The sequence below is a fragment of the Bombina bombina genome, chromosome 4 (genome assembly GCF_027579735.1).
Source record: "Bombina bombina isolate aBomBom1 chromosome 4, aBomBom1.pri, whole genome shotgun sequence".
Taxonomy (NCBI): Eukaryota; Metazoa; Chordata; class Amphibia; order Anura; family Bombinatoridae; genus Bombina; species Bombina bombina.
This window is the reverse complement of record NC_069502.1, coordinates 14,179,548-14,197,427: the sequence shown is the minus strand read 5'-3', so window position 1 is coordinate 14,197,427 and position 17,880 is coordinate 14,179,548. Positions and strand designations below refer to the sequence as shown.

Here is a 17,880-nt window from a genome sequence, read left to right as displayed (position 1 = left end):
CACAATCTGAAAGAATGGTCCCTAACCTTGGGACCAATTGAGACTTCCAGGATTCCAAGGACTTTATATCCGAAACCAAGCCAACCAATTATGGACATTGAATTCAACGCCATTTAATGAGGTTCCACTTTTCATTATATCAATAGTGATTGTAATTTTTGATTGGTTGTTCAACTGTGTTTTAGACATTGTTGTTGTTAGTTGTTTAGGTTAACAACTGTTCATTTTTTACTCATATGTTGTGTATAGTGAGCGCCCTCTGGTGACCTAGGTCATTTACTCATATCTGGTGTAACAGTAGTATAAATTTAAAAAAACAAAACTTTTTTGACTGTGAAACCTTAGTCTGCTAGTGTAATCTAATTGCAGTTGCCTGCCAGTGTGTGTGCCAGGCTCACAGCGTATACTGTGCCCACTTGCCCAGTGCCACCACTCATATCTGTTGTAACAGTAGTGTAAATTTAAAAAAACTAACTTTTTTGACTGTGAAACATCAGTCTGCTTGTGTAATCTAATTGCAGTTGCCTGCCTGCCAGAGTGTGTGCCAGGCCCACTTGCCCAGTGCCACCACTCATATCTGGTGTAACAGTAGTGTAAATTAAAAAAAACAAAAAACGTTTTTGACTGTGAAACATCAGTCTGCTTGTGTAATCTAATTGCAGTTGCCTGCCTGCCTGCCAGCGTGTGTGCCAGGCCCACTTGCCCAGTGCCACCACTCATATCTGGTGTAACAGTAGTGTAAATTTAAAAAAAAAAAAACTTTTTGACTGTGAAACATCAGTCTGCTAGTGTAATCTAATTGCAGTTGCCTGCCTGCCAGTGTGTGTGCCAGGCCCACTTGCCCAGTGCCACCACTCATATCTGTTGTAACAGTAGTGTAAATTTAAAAAAAAAAACTTTTTTGACTGTGAAACATCAGTCTGCTTGTGTAATCTAATTGCAGTTGCCTGCCTGCCAGTGTGTGTGCCAGGCCCACTTGCCCAGTGCCACCACTCATATCTGGTGTAACAGTAGTGTAAATTTAAGAAAAAAAAACTTTTTTGACTGCGAAACATCAGTCTGCTAGTGTAATCTAATTGCAGTTGCCTGCCAGCGTGTGTGCCAGGCTCACAGCGTATACTGTGCCCACTTGCCCAGTGCCACCACTCATATCTTGTTTAATAGTAGTGTAAGTGTACATTTAAAAAAAAAACTTTTTGGATTGTGAAACATCAGTCTGCTTTTTTGTGTCAGCCTCACAGCGTATACTGTGCCCACTTGCCCAGTGCCACCACTCATATCTTGTTTAATAGTAGTGTAAATGTACATTTAAAAAAAAAAAAACTTTTTGGACTGTGAAACATCAGTCTGCTTTTTTGTGTCAGGCTCACAACGTATACTGTGCCCACTTGCCCAGTGCCACCACTCATATCTTGTTTAATAGTAGTGTAAGTGTACATTTAAAAAAAATGACAGGCAGAGGCACGCCACCCCACAGGTGCCGTTGTGGTTGTGGTGCTGTGATTCCCTTTGGCCCTAGAATAATGCCCAGTATTCAGAGGCCACGTACCATGAACTCGAAAAGTTCTGAGTACATAGTTGACTTTTTAACACAGGACACCCAATCTTCTATAGCTTCCGCTCTGAACCTTGATGCACCATCCTCCTCTAGCTTATCTTCAGTCACCTCTCAAGTTACCACTCGCCCGCCTGCCGCCACCACCAACACTAGCACCACAGCCGCTTCACTTGATCTGTCAGAGGAGTTATTTACACATCAGCTGGAAGAAATGAGTGATGCGCAACCATCATTGACAGAGGATGTAGATAACAGCGATATGTCTCAGTCAGGCAGCATTACAGACATGGACGTACGGTGTGATGATGATGATGATGTTGTACCCGCTGCTGCTTCCTTTGTTGATTTGTCAGATACAAGTGAAGCGGTTGATGATGATGATGCGTCCGTGGATGTCACGTGGGAGCCCGCTAGAAGAGAAGAAGAACAGGGGGAAAGTTCAGATGGGGAGACAGAGAGGAGGAGGAGGAGACGAGTTGGAAGCAGGGGGAGGTCATCTCAAGGAGCTAGTGGCACAGTCAGACAGCATGCATCGGCACCCAGGGTCAGCCAGACAGCACGCCGATCAACGCATCCTGTTGCCACCACCAGAATGCCGTCATCGCAGAGCTCAGCAGTGTGGCATTTTTTTTGTGTGTCTGCCTCTGACAACCGTGATGCCATTTGCAACCTGTGCCAAAAGAAACTGAGTCGTGGGAAGTCCAACACCCACCTAGGTACAACTGCTTTGCGAAGGCACATGATCGCACATCACAAACGCCTATGGGATCAACACATGAGCACACAAACTCAAAGCCGCCATCCTCCTCCTGGTCCAGCATCTTCAGCCACGTCAACCACTGCTGTCCTCTTTGCCCCCTCTCAACCATCCGCCACTCCGTCTCTCTTCCGGAGCAGTTCCTGTTCATCTGCCCACAGTCAGGTGTCTGTCAAGGACATGTTTGAGAGTAAGAAGCCAATGTCACAAAGTCACCCCCTTGCCCGGCGTCTGACAGCTGGCTTGTCTGAACTCTTAGCCCGCCAGCTTTTACCATACAAGCTGGTGGAGTCTTAGGCATTCAAAAAAATTTTTGCTATTGGGACACCGCAGTGGAAGGTACCCGGCCGAAATTTCTTTGCACAAAAGGCAATCCCCAACCTGTACTCGATTGTGTGAAAAGGAAGTAATGGCATGTCTGGCACACAGAGTTGGGGCAAGGGTCAATCTGACCACTGATAGCTGGTCTGCAAAGCATGGTCAGGGCAGGTATATCACCTACACTGGTATAGGTAGGTATAGAGATCAGTCCTGGGGTGATACAAACAGGAAACTTGTAAGAGTCTGTTGTAGGTTTCAGTAGGTATAGAGATCAGTCCTGGAGTGGTAAACACAGGGAACTTTTAATAGTCTGTTTTAGGTTTCAGTAGGTATAGAGATCAGTCCTGGGGTGTTACATTCTGGGAACTTATACGAGTCTGCTGTAGGTTACAGTAGGTATAGAGATCAGTCCTGGAGTGGTACACACAGGAAACTTATACGAGTCTGTTGTAAGTTTCAGTAGGTATAGAGATCAGTCCTGGTGCGGTTCATACAATGAACTTATAAAAATCTGTTGCAGGTTTCAGTAGGTATAGTGATCAGTCATGGGGCGGTACACAAAGGGAACTTATAAGAGACTGTTGTAGGTTTCAGTAGGTTTAGAGAACAGTCCTGGGGCGGTACACACAGAGAACTTATAAGAATCTGTTTTAGGTTTCAGTAGGTATAGAGATCAGTCCTGGTGCTCTATATATAGAAACATAGATATTGACGGCAGATAAGAGCCATAGGCCCAGCAAGTCTGCCCGACCTTACCTAACAGTATAAACTTATCTAGTTCGTAGGATAGCCTTATGCTTGTCCCATGCATTTTTAAAGTCCCCCACAGTGTTTGTTGCTACTACCTCTTGAGGAAGATATAGGGAACTTATAAGAGTCTCCTGTAGGTTTCAGTAGGTATAGAGATCAGCCCTGGGGCGGTAAACACAGAGAACTTATAAGAATATGTTGTAGGTTTCAGTAGGTATAGAGATCAGTCCTAGTGCTGTAAATATAAGGAACTTATAAGAGTCTGCTGTAGGTTTCAGTAGGTATAGAGATCAGTCCTGAGGCGGTACACACAGGGAACTTGTAAGAATCTGTTGTAGGTTTCAGTAGGTATAGAGATCAGTCATGAGGCGGTACACACAGGGAATGTGTAAGAGACTGTTGTAGGTTTCAGTAGGTATAGAGAACAGTCCTAGTGCTGTAAATATAAGGAACTTATAAGAGTCTTCTGTAGGTTTCAGTAGGTATAGAGATCAGTCGGTTTCAGTAGGTAAAGAGATCAGTCCTGGGGATGTACACACAGGGAACTTATAAGAGACTGTTGTAGGTTTCAGTAGGTATAAAGATCAGTCCAGAGGTACACACCAAGATCTTATAATAGTCTGTTGAAGGTTTCAGTAGGTATAGAGATCAGTCCTGGGGCAGTACACACAGGGAACTTATAAGAGTCTGTGGTACACACAGAGAACTTATAAGAATCTGTTTTAGGTTTCAGTAGGTATAGAGATCAGTCCTGGTGCAGTACACACATGGAACTTATAAGATTCTGCTGTAGGTTTCAGTAGGTATAAAGATCAGTCCTGGGGCGGCTCATACAGGGAACTTATAAGAATCTGTTGTAGGTTTCGGTAGGTATAGAGATCAGTCCTGGGGCGGTACACATAGGGAACTTATAAGAGTCTGTTGTAGGTTTCAGTATGTATATAGATCAGTACTAGTGCTGTGAATATATAGGGAACTTATAAGAGTTTTCTATAGGTTTTAGTAGGTATAGAGATCAGTCCTGGCTCAGTACATACAGGGAACTTATAAGAGACTGTTTTAGGTTTCAGTAGGTTTAGAGATCAGTCATGGGGCGGTACACACAGGGAACTTATAAGAGACTGTTATAGGTTTCAGTAGGTATAGAGATCAGTCCTAGTGCTGTAAATATAGGGAACTTATAAGAGTCTTCTGTAGGTTTCAGTAGGTATAGAGATCAGTCCTGGGGCGGTACACACAGAGAACTTATAAGAATCTGTTTTAGGTTTCAGTAGGTATAGAGATCAGTCATGGGGTGGTACACACAGGGAACTTATAAGAGTCTTCTGTAGGTTTCAATAGGTATAGAGATCAGTCCTGGTGCTGTGTATATATAGGGAACTTATAAGAGTCTCTTGTAGCTTTCAGTAGGTAGAGAGATCAGTTGGTTTCAGTAGGTATAGAGATCAGTCCTGGGGATGTACAAACAGGGAACTTATAAGAGTCTGTTGTTGGTATCAGTAGCTATAGAGATCAGTCAGGAGGTACACACCAAGATTTTATAAGAGTCTGTTGTAGGTATAGAGATCAGTCCTGGGGTGGCACACACATGGATCTTATAAGATTCTGCTGTAGGTTTCAGTAGGTATATAGATCAGTCCTGTGGCGGTACACACAGGGAACTTATAAGAGACTGTTGTAGGTTTCAGTAGGTATAGAGATCAGTCCTGGGGCGGTTCATTCAGGGAACTTATAAGAGTCTGTTGTAGGTTTCAGTAGGTATATAGATCAGTCATGGGGCGGTACACACAGGGAACTTATAAGAGTCTGTTGTAGGTTTCAGTAGGTATAGAGATCAGTCCTGGGGCGGTTCATTCAGGGAACTTATAAGAGTCTGTTGTAGGTTTCAGTAGGTATAGAGATCAGTCCTGGGGCGGTTCATTCAGGGAACTTATAAGAGACTGTTGTAGGTTTCAGTAGGTATAGAGATCAGTCGAGAGGTACACACCAAGATTTTATAAGAGTCTGTTGTAGGTTTCAGTAGGTATAGAGATCAGTCCTAGTGCTGTAAATATAAGGAACTTATAAGAGTCTGCTGTAGGTTTCAGTAGGTATAGAGATCAGTCCTGTGGCGGTACACACGGGGAACTTGTAAGAATCTGTTGTAGGTTTCAGTAGGTATAGAGATCAGTCATGGGGCGGTACACACAGGGAACTTATAAGAGACTGTTGTAGGTTTCAGTAGGTATAGAGATCAGTCCTAGTGCTGTAAATATAAGGAACTTATAAGAGTCTGCTGTAGGTTTCAGTAGGTATAGAGATCAGTCCTGAGGCGGTACACACAGGGAACTTGTAAGAATCTGTTGTAGGTTTCAGTAGGTATAGAGATCAGTCATGGGGTGGTACACACAGGGAAAGCATAAGAGACTGTTGTAGGTTTTAGTAGGTATAGAGAACAGTCCTAGTGCTGTAAATATAAGGAACTTATAAGAGTCGTCTGTAGGTTTCAGTAGGAATAGAGATCAGTCATGGGGTGGTACACACAGGGAACTTATAAGTCTTCTGTAGATTTCAGTAGGTATAGAGATCAGTCGGTTTTAGTAGGTAAAGAGATCAGTCCTGGGGATGTACACACAGGGAACTTATAAGAGACTGTTGTAGGTTTCAGTAGGTATAGAGATCAGTCCTGGGGCGGTACACTCAGGGAACTTATAAGAGACTGTTGTAGGTTTCAGTAGGTATAAAGATCAGTCCGGAGGTACACACCAAGATCTTATAAGAGTCTGTTGAAGGTTTCAGTAGGTATAGAGATCAGTCCTGTTGCTTTAAATATAAGGAACTTATAAGAGTCGTCTGTAGGTTTCAGTAGGTATAGAGATCAGTCCTGGGGTGGTACACACAGGGATCTTATAAGAGTCTGCTGTAGGTTTCAGTACGTATAGAGATCAGTCCTGCAGTGGTACACAGAGGGAACTTATAATAGTCTGCTGTGGGTTTCAGTAGGTATAGAGATCAGTCCTGCAGTGGTACACAGAGGGAACTTATAATAGTCTGCTGTGGGTTTCAGTAGGTATAGAGATCAGTCCTGGGGCAGTACACACAGGGAACTTATACAAGTGTGCTGTAGGTTTCAGTAGGTATAGAGATCAGTCCTGGGGTGGTACACACAGGGAACTTATAAGAGTCTGTGGTACACACAGAGAACTTATAAGAATCTGTTTTAGGTTTCAGTAGGTATAGAGATCAATCCTGGTGCAGTACACACATGGAACTTATAAGATTCTGCTGTAGGTTTCAGTAGGTATAAAGATCAGTCCTGGGGCGGTTCCTACAGGGAACTTATAAGAATCTGTTGTAGGTTTCGGTAGGTATAGAGATCAGTCCTGGGGCGGTACACATAGGGAACTTATAAGAGTCTGTTGTAGGTTTCAGTATGTATATAGATCAGTCCTAGTGCTGTGAATATATAGGGAACTTATAAGAGTTTTAGTAGGTATAGAGATCAGTCCGGGCTCAGTACATACAGGGAACTTATAAGAGACTGTTGTAGGTTTCAGTAGGTATAGAGATCAGTCCTAGTGCTGTAAATATAGGGAACTTATAAGAGTCCTCTGTAGGTTTCAGTAGGTATAGAGATCAGTCCTGGGGCGGTTAATTCAGGGAACTTATAAGAGTCTGTTGTTGGTATCAGTAGGTATAGAGATCAGTCAGGAGGTACACACCAAGATTTTATAAGAGTCTTTTGTAGGTATAGAGATTAGTCCTGGGGTGGCACACACAGGGATCTTATTAGATTCTGCTGTAGGTTTCAGTAGGTATATAGATCAGTCCTGGGGCGGTACACACAGGGAACCTATAAGAGTCTGTTGTAGGTTTCAGTAGGTATAGAGATCAGTCCTGGGGGGGTACACACAGGGAACTTATAAGAGTCTGTTGTAGGTTTCAGTAGGTATAGAGATCAGTCCTGGGGCGGGTCATTTAGGGAACTTATAAGAGTCTGTTGTAGGTTTCAGTAGGTATAGAGATCAGTCCTGGGGATGTACACACAGGAAACTTATAAGAAACTGTTATAGGTTTCAGTAGGTATAGATCTCAGTCCAGAGGTACACACCAAGATTTTATAAGAGTCTGTTGTAGGCTTCAGTAGGTATAGAGATCAGTCCTAGTGCTGTAAATATAAGGAACTTATAAGAGGACTGATCTCTATACCTACTGAAACCTACAGCAGACTGAGGCGGTACACACAGGGAACTTGTAAGAATCTGTTGTAGGTTTCAGTAGGTATAGACATCAGTCATGGGGCGGTACACACAGGGAACTTATAAGAGACTGATGTAGGTTTCAGTAGGTATAGAAATCAGTCATGGGGTGGTACACACAGGGAACGTATAACAGACTGTTGTAGGTTTCAGTAGGTATAGAGAACAGTCCTAGTGCTGTAAATAAAAGGAACTTATAAGAGTCTTCTGTAGGTTTCAGTAGGAATAGAGATCAGTCATGGGGTGGTACACACAGGGAACTTAGAAGTCTTCTGTAGGTTTCAGTAGGTATAGAGATCGGTCTGTTTCAGTAGGTATAGAGATCAGTCCTGGGGATGTACACACAGGGAACTTATAAGAGACTGTTTTAGGTTTCAGTAGGTATAAAGATCAGTCCGGAGGTACACACCAAGATCTTATAAGAGTCTGTTGAAGGTTTCAGTAGGTATAGAGATCAGTCCTGTTGCTTTAAATATAAGTAACTTATAAGAGTCTTCTGTAGGTTTCAGTAGGTATAGAGATCAGTCCTGGGGTGGTACACACAGGGATCTTATAAGAGTCTGCTGTAGGTTTCAGTTGGTATAGAGATCAGTCCTGTGGTGGTACACAGAGGGAACTTATACAAGTGTGCTGTAGGTTTCAGTAGGTATAGAGATCAGTCCTGGGGCAGTACACACAGGGAACTTATAAGAGTCTGTTGTAGGTTTCAGTAGGTATAGAGATCAGTCCTGGGGATGTACACACAGGAAACTTATAAGAAACTGTTATAGGTTTCAGTAGGTATAGATCTCAGTCCAGAGGTACACACCAAGATTTTATAAGAGTCTGTTGTAGGTTTCAGTAGGTATAGAGATCAGTCCTAGTGCTGTAAATATAAGGAACTTATAAGAGGACTGATCTCTATACCTACTGAAACCTACAGCAGACTGAGGCGGTACACACAGGGAACTTGTAAGAATCTGTTGTAGGTTTCAGTAGGTATAGACATCAGTCATGGGGCGGTACACACAGGGAACTTATAAGAGACTGATGTAGGTTTCAGTAGGTATAGAAATCAGTCATGGGGTGGTACACACAGGGAATGTATAACAGACTGTTGTAGGTTTCAGTAGGTATAGAGAACAGTCCTAGTGCTGTAAATAAAAGGAACTTATAAGAGTCTTCTGTAGGTTTCAGTAGGAATAGAGATCAGTCATGGGGTGGTACACACAGGGAACTTAGAAGTCTTCTGTAGGTTTCAGTAGGTATAGAGATCGGTCTGTTTCAGTAGGTATAGAGATCAGTCCTGGGGATGTACACACAGGGAACTTATAAGAGACTGTTTTAGGTTTCAGTAGGTATAAAGATCAGTCCGGAGGTACACACCAAGATCTTATAAGAGTCTGTTGAAGGTTTCAGTAGGTATAGAGATCAGTCCTGTTGCTTTAAATATAAGTAACTTATAAGAGTCTTCTGTAGGTTTCAGTAGGTATAGAGATCAGTCCTGGGGTGGTACACACAGGGATCTTATAAGAGTCTGTTGTAGGTTTCAGTTGGTATAGAGATCAGTCCTGTGGTGGTACACACAGGGATCTTATAAGAGTCTGTTGTAGGTTTCAGTAGGTATAGAGATCAGTCCTGCAGTGGTACACAGAGGGAACTTATACAAGTGTGCTGTAGGTTTCAGTAGGTATAGAGATCAGTCCTGGGGCAGTACACACAGGGAACTTATAAGAATCTGTTTTAGGTTTCAGTAGGTATAGAGATCAGTCCGGAGGTACACACCAAGATCTTATAAGAGTCTGTTGAAGGTTTCAGTAGGTATAGAGATCAGTCCTGGGGCGGTACACACAGGGAACTTATAAGAATCTGTTTTAGGTTTCAGTAGGTATAGAGATCAGTCCGGAGGTACACACCAAGATCTTATAAGAGTCTGTTGAAGGTTTCAGTAGGTATAGAGATCAGTCCTGTTGCTTTAAATATAAGTAACTTATAAGAGTCTTCTGTAGGTTTCAGTAGGTATAGAGATCAGTCCTGGGGTGGTACACACAGAGAACTTATAAGAATCTGTTTTAGGTTTCAGTAGGTATAGAGATCAGTCCTGGGGCGGTACACACAGAGAACTTATAAGAATCTGTTTTAGGTTTCAGTAGGTATAGAGATCAGTCCTGGTGCAGTACACACATGGAACTTATAAGATTCTGCTGTAGGTTTCAGTAGGTATAAAGATCAGTCCTGGGGCGGTTCATGCAGGGAACTTATAAGAATCTGTTGTAGGTTTCGGTAGGTATAGAGATCAGTCCTGGGGCGGTACACATAGGGACCTTATAAGAGTCTGTTGTAGCTTTCAGTATGTATATAGATCAGTACTAGTGCTGTGAATATATAGGGAACTTATAAGACTTTTCTGTAGGTTTTAGTAGGTATAGAGATCAGTCCTGGCTCAGTACATATAGGGAACTTATGAGTCTGTTGTAAGTTTCAGTAGGTATAGAGATCAGTCCTAGTGCTGTAAATATAGGTAACTTATAAGAGTCTCCTGTAGCTTTCAGTAGGTAGAGAGATCAGTTGGTTTCAGTAGGTATAGAGATCAGTCCTGGGGATGTACAAACAGGGAACTTATAAGAGTCTGTTGTTGGTATCAGTAGGTATAGAGATCAGTCAGGAGGTACACACCAAGATCTTATAACAGTCTGTTGTAGGTATAGAGATCGGTCCTGGGGTGGCACACACAGGGATCTTATAAGAATCTGCTGTAGGTTTCAGTAGGTATAGAGATCAGTCCTGATGCTGTAAATATAGGGAAATTATAAGAGTCTACTATAGGCTTCAGTAGGTATATAGATCAGTCCTGGGGCGGTACACACAGGGAACTTATAAGAGTCTGTTGTAGGTTTCAGTAGGTATAGAGATCAGTCCTGGGGCGGTTCATACAGGGAACTTATAATAGTCTGTTGTAGGTTTCAGTAGGTATAGAGATCAGTCCTGGGGATGTACACACAGGAAACTTATAAGAGACTGTTGTAGGTTTCAGTAGGTATAGAGATCTGTCCAGAGGTACACACCAAGATTTTATAAGAGTCTGTTGAAGGTTTCAGTAGGTATAGAGATCAGTCCTGTTGCTTTAAATATAAGGAACTTATAAGAGTCTTCTGTAGGTTTCAGTAGGTATAGAGACCAGACCTGGGGATGTACACACAGGGAACTTATAAGAGTCTGTTGTAGGTTTCAGTAGGCATTGGCCTCACTTTCCAGAGTATATTTTAGGTGTTTATGTTTAGAGATGTTGCTTTTATAAACTGTATCTTCATTTATGCTTATACACAACTTTGCTCTTTCTTGTTACAGCTATTCCTGTCATACAGGTATCCCATAATCCATATGTGGCACTGCTGATTACAAACCATGGGGGCCACATAGGTTTCTTAGAGGGTGCATTTCCCCGTCATCAACGGTACATGGATTGTGTGTTCAGCCAGTTTGCAGGGGCCATTCTACAACATGGTGATGAGCTAAGATGTTTGGAGCAAAATAGTCCTCACCATATGAAAGAAGCCAAATAACGTCTCTTTCAAAGAGTCAGTTTCAGTCTGAGATGATCCACATACTCGTTGGGGCCTTCAGCTTTGGGAAAAAAAGGAGAGCAATAGAACAAAGTGGACAATTCTAAGCAATACCATTATTAAAGTGGTACAATTTTTATGTTATTAATCTGCTTCTTAATTGTTTCATTATTTAATTTGTGAACCATCAACATTATTTCCCTCTTGCTGGTCAGAGAGATCACAATCTAAACAGACCATGACAATGTTTGAGTAGACACTCATAGGTTCCAGATATTTGGATAAAGTGATTCTTATCAAACAAACATTCATTTATTTATGCAGAAGTGTAATGATTGAGCAGACTTAGTGTTTTGTGGAACACAACTGCAGAACAGATAAGTAAGTATTTGAATGTTTCACCCTCTTGGTATAATATCACTATAGCTGAGAGTGATATTCGTTGTAGGTTGAGAGTGATTTTATATGTACAAGTATAACTGTAATAATTGTCCCAAAACAGCTTTACAGTTTTCACAGGTTGATTGTGAATATGAGTGATAATAGTAGTGGGTGCAGACTCTGGTTGAATTGGTTTGATGAATCCCCAAAGTAGTTAGCACACAGACAAACCTAAGTGAAACAGGAGTTCCCAGATCTCAATTCCTCCTTAGGATGGTAACAGTTCCTTTGCGTATCACTGCTGCTGCAGCTCGCAGCGTTCTGTGGAGTAGCGCGGAAGGCAGGGGAGGAGTCGCTCGCTGACACGCTGCTTGATTGACAGCTGAGAACGCTGGCAAGCCCCGGTCTCCCGTGAATCCCAATTGCGGTAAGAAACGCTGGGATAATACAGCAGGAAAGTTATCAACGGCGATTTCAAGTAACCGGCTAGTGAGGGGAGAGTCAGACTCCGGTTAGGAAGGAGAGCTATCACTCAATTAAGTCCTCTCATGAATTGGCGAGAGCCGTGTATGTTACTGAAATGGAGAAAACCAAATGCAGGTAACTGAAGTCTTTTAAATTGAAGAGGTGTAATGATAAGTGGTCCAGCAGGAAGATTTTGTAATCCAAGAGTAGTTGGAAAAAAGTAATATTCTTTATAGGAATATATGAGCTCAGTATGAGCAGGAGTTACTCAGTCAAAAGCAACAAATACTAAGCACCTGTCTTTGGGTGAGCAGGTGATTTAAAGGCTCTGTGGGCAGGGCTAGGATGATGCAGGTAGCTGCTTAAAGGAACATACATGATGTGAAAACCCTCACATCATCCCCACCTCAAGAAAGCTGTCCCACAGCTTGAGGTCTAGGTTTATCTGGGAAGCGACTGTGGAAAGTAGAGATGAGCCTTGGAGCATTAACCGCTGAGGCTTCTTCCCAAGAGTCGTCTTCTGAAGGATAACCCTTCCAGTGGATCAGATATTGCAGTATTGAACCCTTGTAACGGGAGTCCAGAATGGAATGTACTTCGTATACTTGAGTATCAGTTATAACTGGGGAGTCAGTACTGTTGACATCTTGTTGTCTAGATCCAGTATAAGGTTTCAGAAGAGAGACGTGGAAAGTCGGATGCACTTTCATTCCGATGGGCAGTTGTAGGGTGACAGCGTTAGGGTTGACTACTCGGGTTATCTCATAGGGTCCAATAAACTTCCTAGCAAGTTTCTTGCTGGGGACTTGTAGTTTCAAGTTCTTAGTGGAAAGCCAAACCCAGTCACCGATGGAGTAGTTGGGGGGAGTTTTCCTTCTGAGGTCGTAATGTCTTTTCTGCGTAGATTGAGCATTCTGTATATTCCGTTTGATGAAATCGAAATTGTCTAGAATCCTAATAGTGAAGTCATCCAATTTGGGGGAATCAGTGCTGGAGGTAGTGTTGAGAAAAAGAGTGGGGTGAAAACCGTAGTTTCCAAAAAAAGGTGAACAGTTTGTAGATGAGCTGGTTAGGTTGTTGTAGGCATATTCAGCCATAGGTAAATAGGACATCCACTGGTCTTGCTGATAGGAACAGAAACATCTGAGGTATTCCTCAAGCCATTGATTCAACCGTTCCGTCTGCCCGTTGGTTTGAGGATGTTGTGAATCTGTGATCAACTTGAAGGAGTTTAGACAATGTAGCCCAAAATCTCGAGGTAAATTGCGATCCTCTGTCAGTTATCACCCTAGTAGGGACACCATGTAGTTTAACAATGTTGTCTAGGAAGAGCCGAGCAGTTTCGGAAGACGAAGGGACCTTATGGTAGGGAATGAAGTGCCCCATCTTAGTGAACATATCTATTACGACAAGTATGGTGTTCTACTTTTGAGATAAGGGTAGTTCAACAATGAAGTCCATACTAATTTGTTCCCAAGGGCGGCTGGGTATAGGTAAAGACATCAATAACCCATAAGGTTTTAACCTTTCGTTCTTAGAAGTAATGCAGGTGGAACAGGTACCAACATATTCTTTAACCGATTGCTTTAGTTTGGGCCACCAGTAGTAACGGTTCAGTAAATCCAATGTACGCCAGACACCAGGATGACCTGAGGTTGGTATGTCGTGATGGTATTTTAAAACCTGATTCCTTAGAGCTTGAGGTACATAAAGCCTATCCTTGTGGTAGAGTAAGCCATCTTTGTTCTCTACTTGGTAGCGAGTTTTTTCTTCGTCTTGTCTTTGATGTTTCTTAATCTCTGCTAGGAATGGTGTAGTAATACCAATGAACCGTTCTTGGGGAATCACCGACTGGATCTCTTGTGTAATTGAAGGTTTAACGTCTCTTCTAGAGAGAGCATCGGCCTTCCGGTTCTTGTTGGCGGGTCTATATTGGATAATGAAGTCAAACCTGGAGAAATAAAGGCTCCAACGGACCTGCCTTGCTGATAAGGTTTTATTATTCTGGAGAAATTGGAGGTTTCTATGATCTGTGTAGATGGTGACTGGATATTTAGCTCCCTCCAATAGATGTCTCCAGTTCTCTAATGCTCTGCGAATGGCGAGGAGTTCTTTGTCTCCAATGGTGTAATTCATCTCAGCAGGAGACATGGTTTTGGAAAAGAAGGAGACTGGGTGCAAAGGTTCTGACATAGACAGGCGTTGTGAGAGTACAGCCCCTAGGGCATAGTCAGACGAATCAACTTCAAGGATGTATGGCAACAAGGCATCAGGGAATCAGAGTATAGGTGCTGTGGAGAAACAGGTGTTTTGACAGTATGAGGAGTTGAAGGAGATCTTTGATGAGGTCCAGACTATGGAAGGCTCATGTAACTTCAACCATGTGATACCTAAAACTACAGGGAAATGAGGAGAAGGCAACACATCAAAAGAGATGAATTCGGTATGGCCGTTTTCAGTAACAACTCTCAGAGGAACAGTATGATGTGTAATAGGGCCATTACGTATAGTGGACCCATCAATAACACGAAGTACAAGTGGTATTTCTTTCAACACAAGTGGGATTTTATTTAATTTTACAAGCTGGGAGTCGATGAAGTTCCCAAAAGCCCCGGAATCTATGATGGCTTCAGCTGGTACCCTTTTCTGATCCCACTGCAAGAATAGAGAGAGGTTACAGTAAGTGGATTGCTTATGTACCTCATGAGAGGAACAAATAATGGTGGACTTACTTTTCTTATTCTTCTGAAGAATGGGACATTGATATACAGAGTGGGTTGGATCACCGCAGTACATGCAGAGGTTCCTAGTCTTACGCCTCATCCTCTCTTCAGTTGATAGAGGTCCTCTAACTACCCCAATCTCCATAGGAACGGATGTAGGAAGTGAGGGTTTGGTATGGCTTGTGGGAGCTGAATGCTTGACATAGAGATCGGTATGTAGCTTTTCTCCACGTCTCTCTCTGAGTCTTCTATCAATTTGAGAGGAGATCTTCATCAACGCTTCTAAGGTAGGAGGTAGTTCAACCCTTGCCAATTCATCCTTCAGATTCTCCGCCAATCCTAGACGGAATTGGTTACGAAGCGCTATAGGGCTCCAGAGGGAGTTAGAAGCATAAAGTTTGAACTCCGCAATATATTCTTCTACGGGCCTCTTACCCTGTTTGAGGTCCCTCATATGTGCCTCTGCTGTCAATTGGGTGTCTTTATCTGAATATAAATCGTCCATAAGACTAAAAAAAAATTCTAGAGTGGCAAGGGCAGAATCCTCGTGTTCACATAAATTGTCTGCCCAAACCCTGGGCTCTCCTCTGAGGAATGTGATGACGGTTAGTACTCTTATTTTCTCTGTAGTATAGGTTTTAGGACGCAAAGTAAAAAGTAAGTGACAGGAGTTTTTGAATTGTTTGTAATTGCGTCTGTTTCCACTGAAAGTCTCAGGGAGAGATATTTGGGGTTCAGGTACAGTATCATGAGCTGATCAAGCTGCTATGGAGTCCTTAAATAAATCTTTTAAAGTCTTATTCTCGATCTGTATTTCTCTCACTGCGTGAGCTATTTGATCAACCTTCTGGGATAAGTTATAGACCACTTGAGGAAGTTCTGCTGGTTCCATGATCCTTTGAGGGCTTAGTATTCTGTAATGATTGAGCAGACTTAGTGTTTTGTGGAACACAACTGCAGAACAGATAAGTAAGTATTTGAATGTTTCACCCTCTTGGTATAATATCACTATAGCTGAGAGTGATATTCGTTGTAGGTTGAGAGTGATTTTATATGTACAAGTATAACTGTAATAATTGTCCCAAAACAGCTTTACAGTTTTCACAGGTTGATTGTGAATATGAGTGATAATAGTAGTGGGTGCAGACTCTGGTTGAATTGGTTTGATGAATCCCCAAAGTAGTTAGCACACAGACAAACCTAAGTGAAACAGGAGTTCCCAGATCTCAATTCCTCCTTAGGATGCTAACAGTTCCTTTGCGTATCACTGCTGCTGCAGCTCGCAGCGTTCTGTGGAGTAGCGCGGAAGGCAGGGGAGGAGTCGCTCGCTGACACGCTGCTTGATTGACAGCTGAGAACGCTGGCAAGCCCCGGTCTCCCGTGAATCCCAATTGCGGTAAGAAACGCTGGGATAATACAGCAGGAAAGTTATCAACGGCGATTTCAAGTAACCGGCTAGTGAGGGGAGAGTCAGACTCCGGTTAGGAAGGAGAGCTATCACTCAATTAAGTCCTCTCATGAAGCGGCGAGAGCCTTGTATGTTACTGAAATGGAGAAAACCAAATGCAGTTAACTGAAGTCTTTTAAATTGAAGAGGTGTAATGATAAGTGGTCCAGCAGGAAGATTTTGTAATCCAAGAGTAGTTGGAAAAAAGTAATATTCTTTACAGGAATATATGAGCTCAGTATGAGCAGGAGTTACTCAGTCAAAAGCAACAAATACTAAGCACCTGTCTTTGGGTGAGCAGGTGATTTAAAGGCTCTGTGGGCAGGGCTAGGATGATGCAGGTAGCTGCTTAAAGGAACATACATGATGTGAAAACCCTCACAAGAAGAACATGCATGGATGTTCAAGACTAAGCATACAATGTGCTTAAGAGATAGGTTTAGGGTTTTAAGTTTGCTAACATGCTGTCACGCCAGTGCACAAGATTGAACCTGGGACCATCAGCTGCTGGTTCTCTCTCAGTCTGTTACTCTGTCTCTGTGCCACTAGAGGTCTCTAACTCAATCTGAGAGTTTCTTTGTTCTTCTACCTGCACTGACTGGCTTCACCTGCTTGCCAGTTAAAGGTAGTTTCTCAATCAGAACTGCTATTTAAGGTAGCCTCACAGACCACTCCCTGCCCTGACATTGAGGTTTACATTCTGTTTGTGCCTATGACCTTTGCCTGTAGACAAGTTATTCTGGTGTATCTTCTGGCCTCTGTATCCTGCTGGCATCTGTACTCTGCTTGTCTACTGACCTCTCTTTTGGATCTCCCATGTGTTTAGGATCAGACAGCTTCTCTGGTAAACTGAACTTGACTTGTTTTATGACCACTCTTCTGGATAATTTTTGTGTTTGGTGACTGACTGGATTGCTTTTTGGTATCTGACTCAATACTTGTCTTCAGACTATTTTCTTGTTATCAGCCAGTCTCTGATACTAGTGTATCTAGTATCTCTACTCTGACATCCGGCTCCTGTACCCAAGCCCTGCAGATCGTGTCTGTGTAGCACTGGTGTCCAGCTTCTGTACCTAGCCCTGCCCTGAGAGGGCACCTACATGGCACCTGTATTCTCTTCCAGTACCCTTGCCCTACAGAGGGCATTTGTCAAGCAGCGGTATCCTGCTTCGGCTCTCAAGTGAGCACTCCTGTCTTTGGGCCTCAAGCAGGCACTCCTTTCTTCTGCATACAAGCAGGCACTCCTGTCTTCAGCCCTCAAGTGGAGACTCCTGTCTTTGGCCCACAAGTAAGCATTCCAGTCCTTGGCTCTAGAGTGGGCACTACTTCTGACTCCAGTTCTGATGTGGGTGTTACTGCTGCCTAATCCTGTTTTCAGTTTTCTGTACAATAAGACTTGCATTGTCTGGCTGTTATCGCAACCATGCCTAAAAGGGTTAGTACAGGAAAGAAACTCATACTACTGGCCCCTTTTAATGCTCATGATGGTACTAAGTCTGACATCTCTATGCATGAGCTCCAAACCCCTGAGCCTGCCGAGCGTGACACATCCTGAGCCTGAAAGTGATATCCAGGGACATAGAACATCACAGGATAGTGCTGGAAACCAAATGAAAGTATCTAGCAAGTTACAAAGACATGGTAGGCAAGGTGAGGATGGATTGCAGGGGAACAGACTTGGGGATGACAGCTAGAATA

At 42.9% G+C, this 17,880-nt stretch overlaps 1 protein-coding gene across 1 annotated transcript in view; it reads left to right on the top strand.

Moving 5' to 3' along the window:
• Nucleotides 1–11,314, top strand: part of ABHD1 (abhydrolase domain containing 1) — a gene marked incomplete at its 5' end in the record, with an annotated part of 401,198 nt that extends 389,884 nt beyond the window's left edge. The window contains one exon of the mRNA XM_053710945.1: nt 10,952–11,314. Within this exon, the coding sequence (XP_053566920.1) occupies nt 10,952–11,166 (215 nt within the window). The remainder of the gene's footprint in view (nt 1–10,951) is intronic.
• Nucleotides 11,315–17,880: the final 6,566 nt, after the last annotated feature.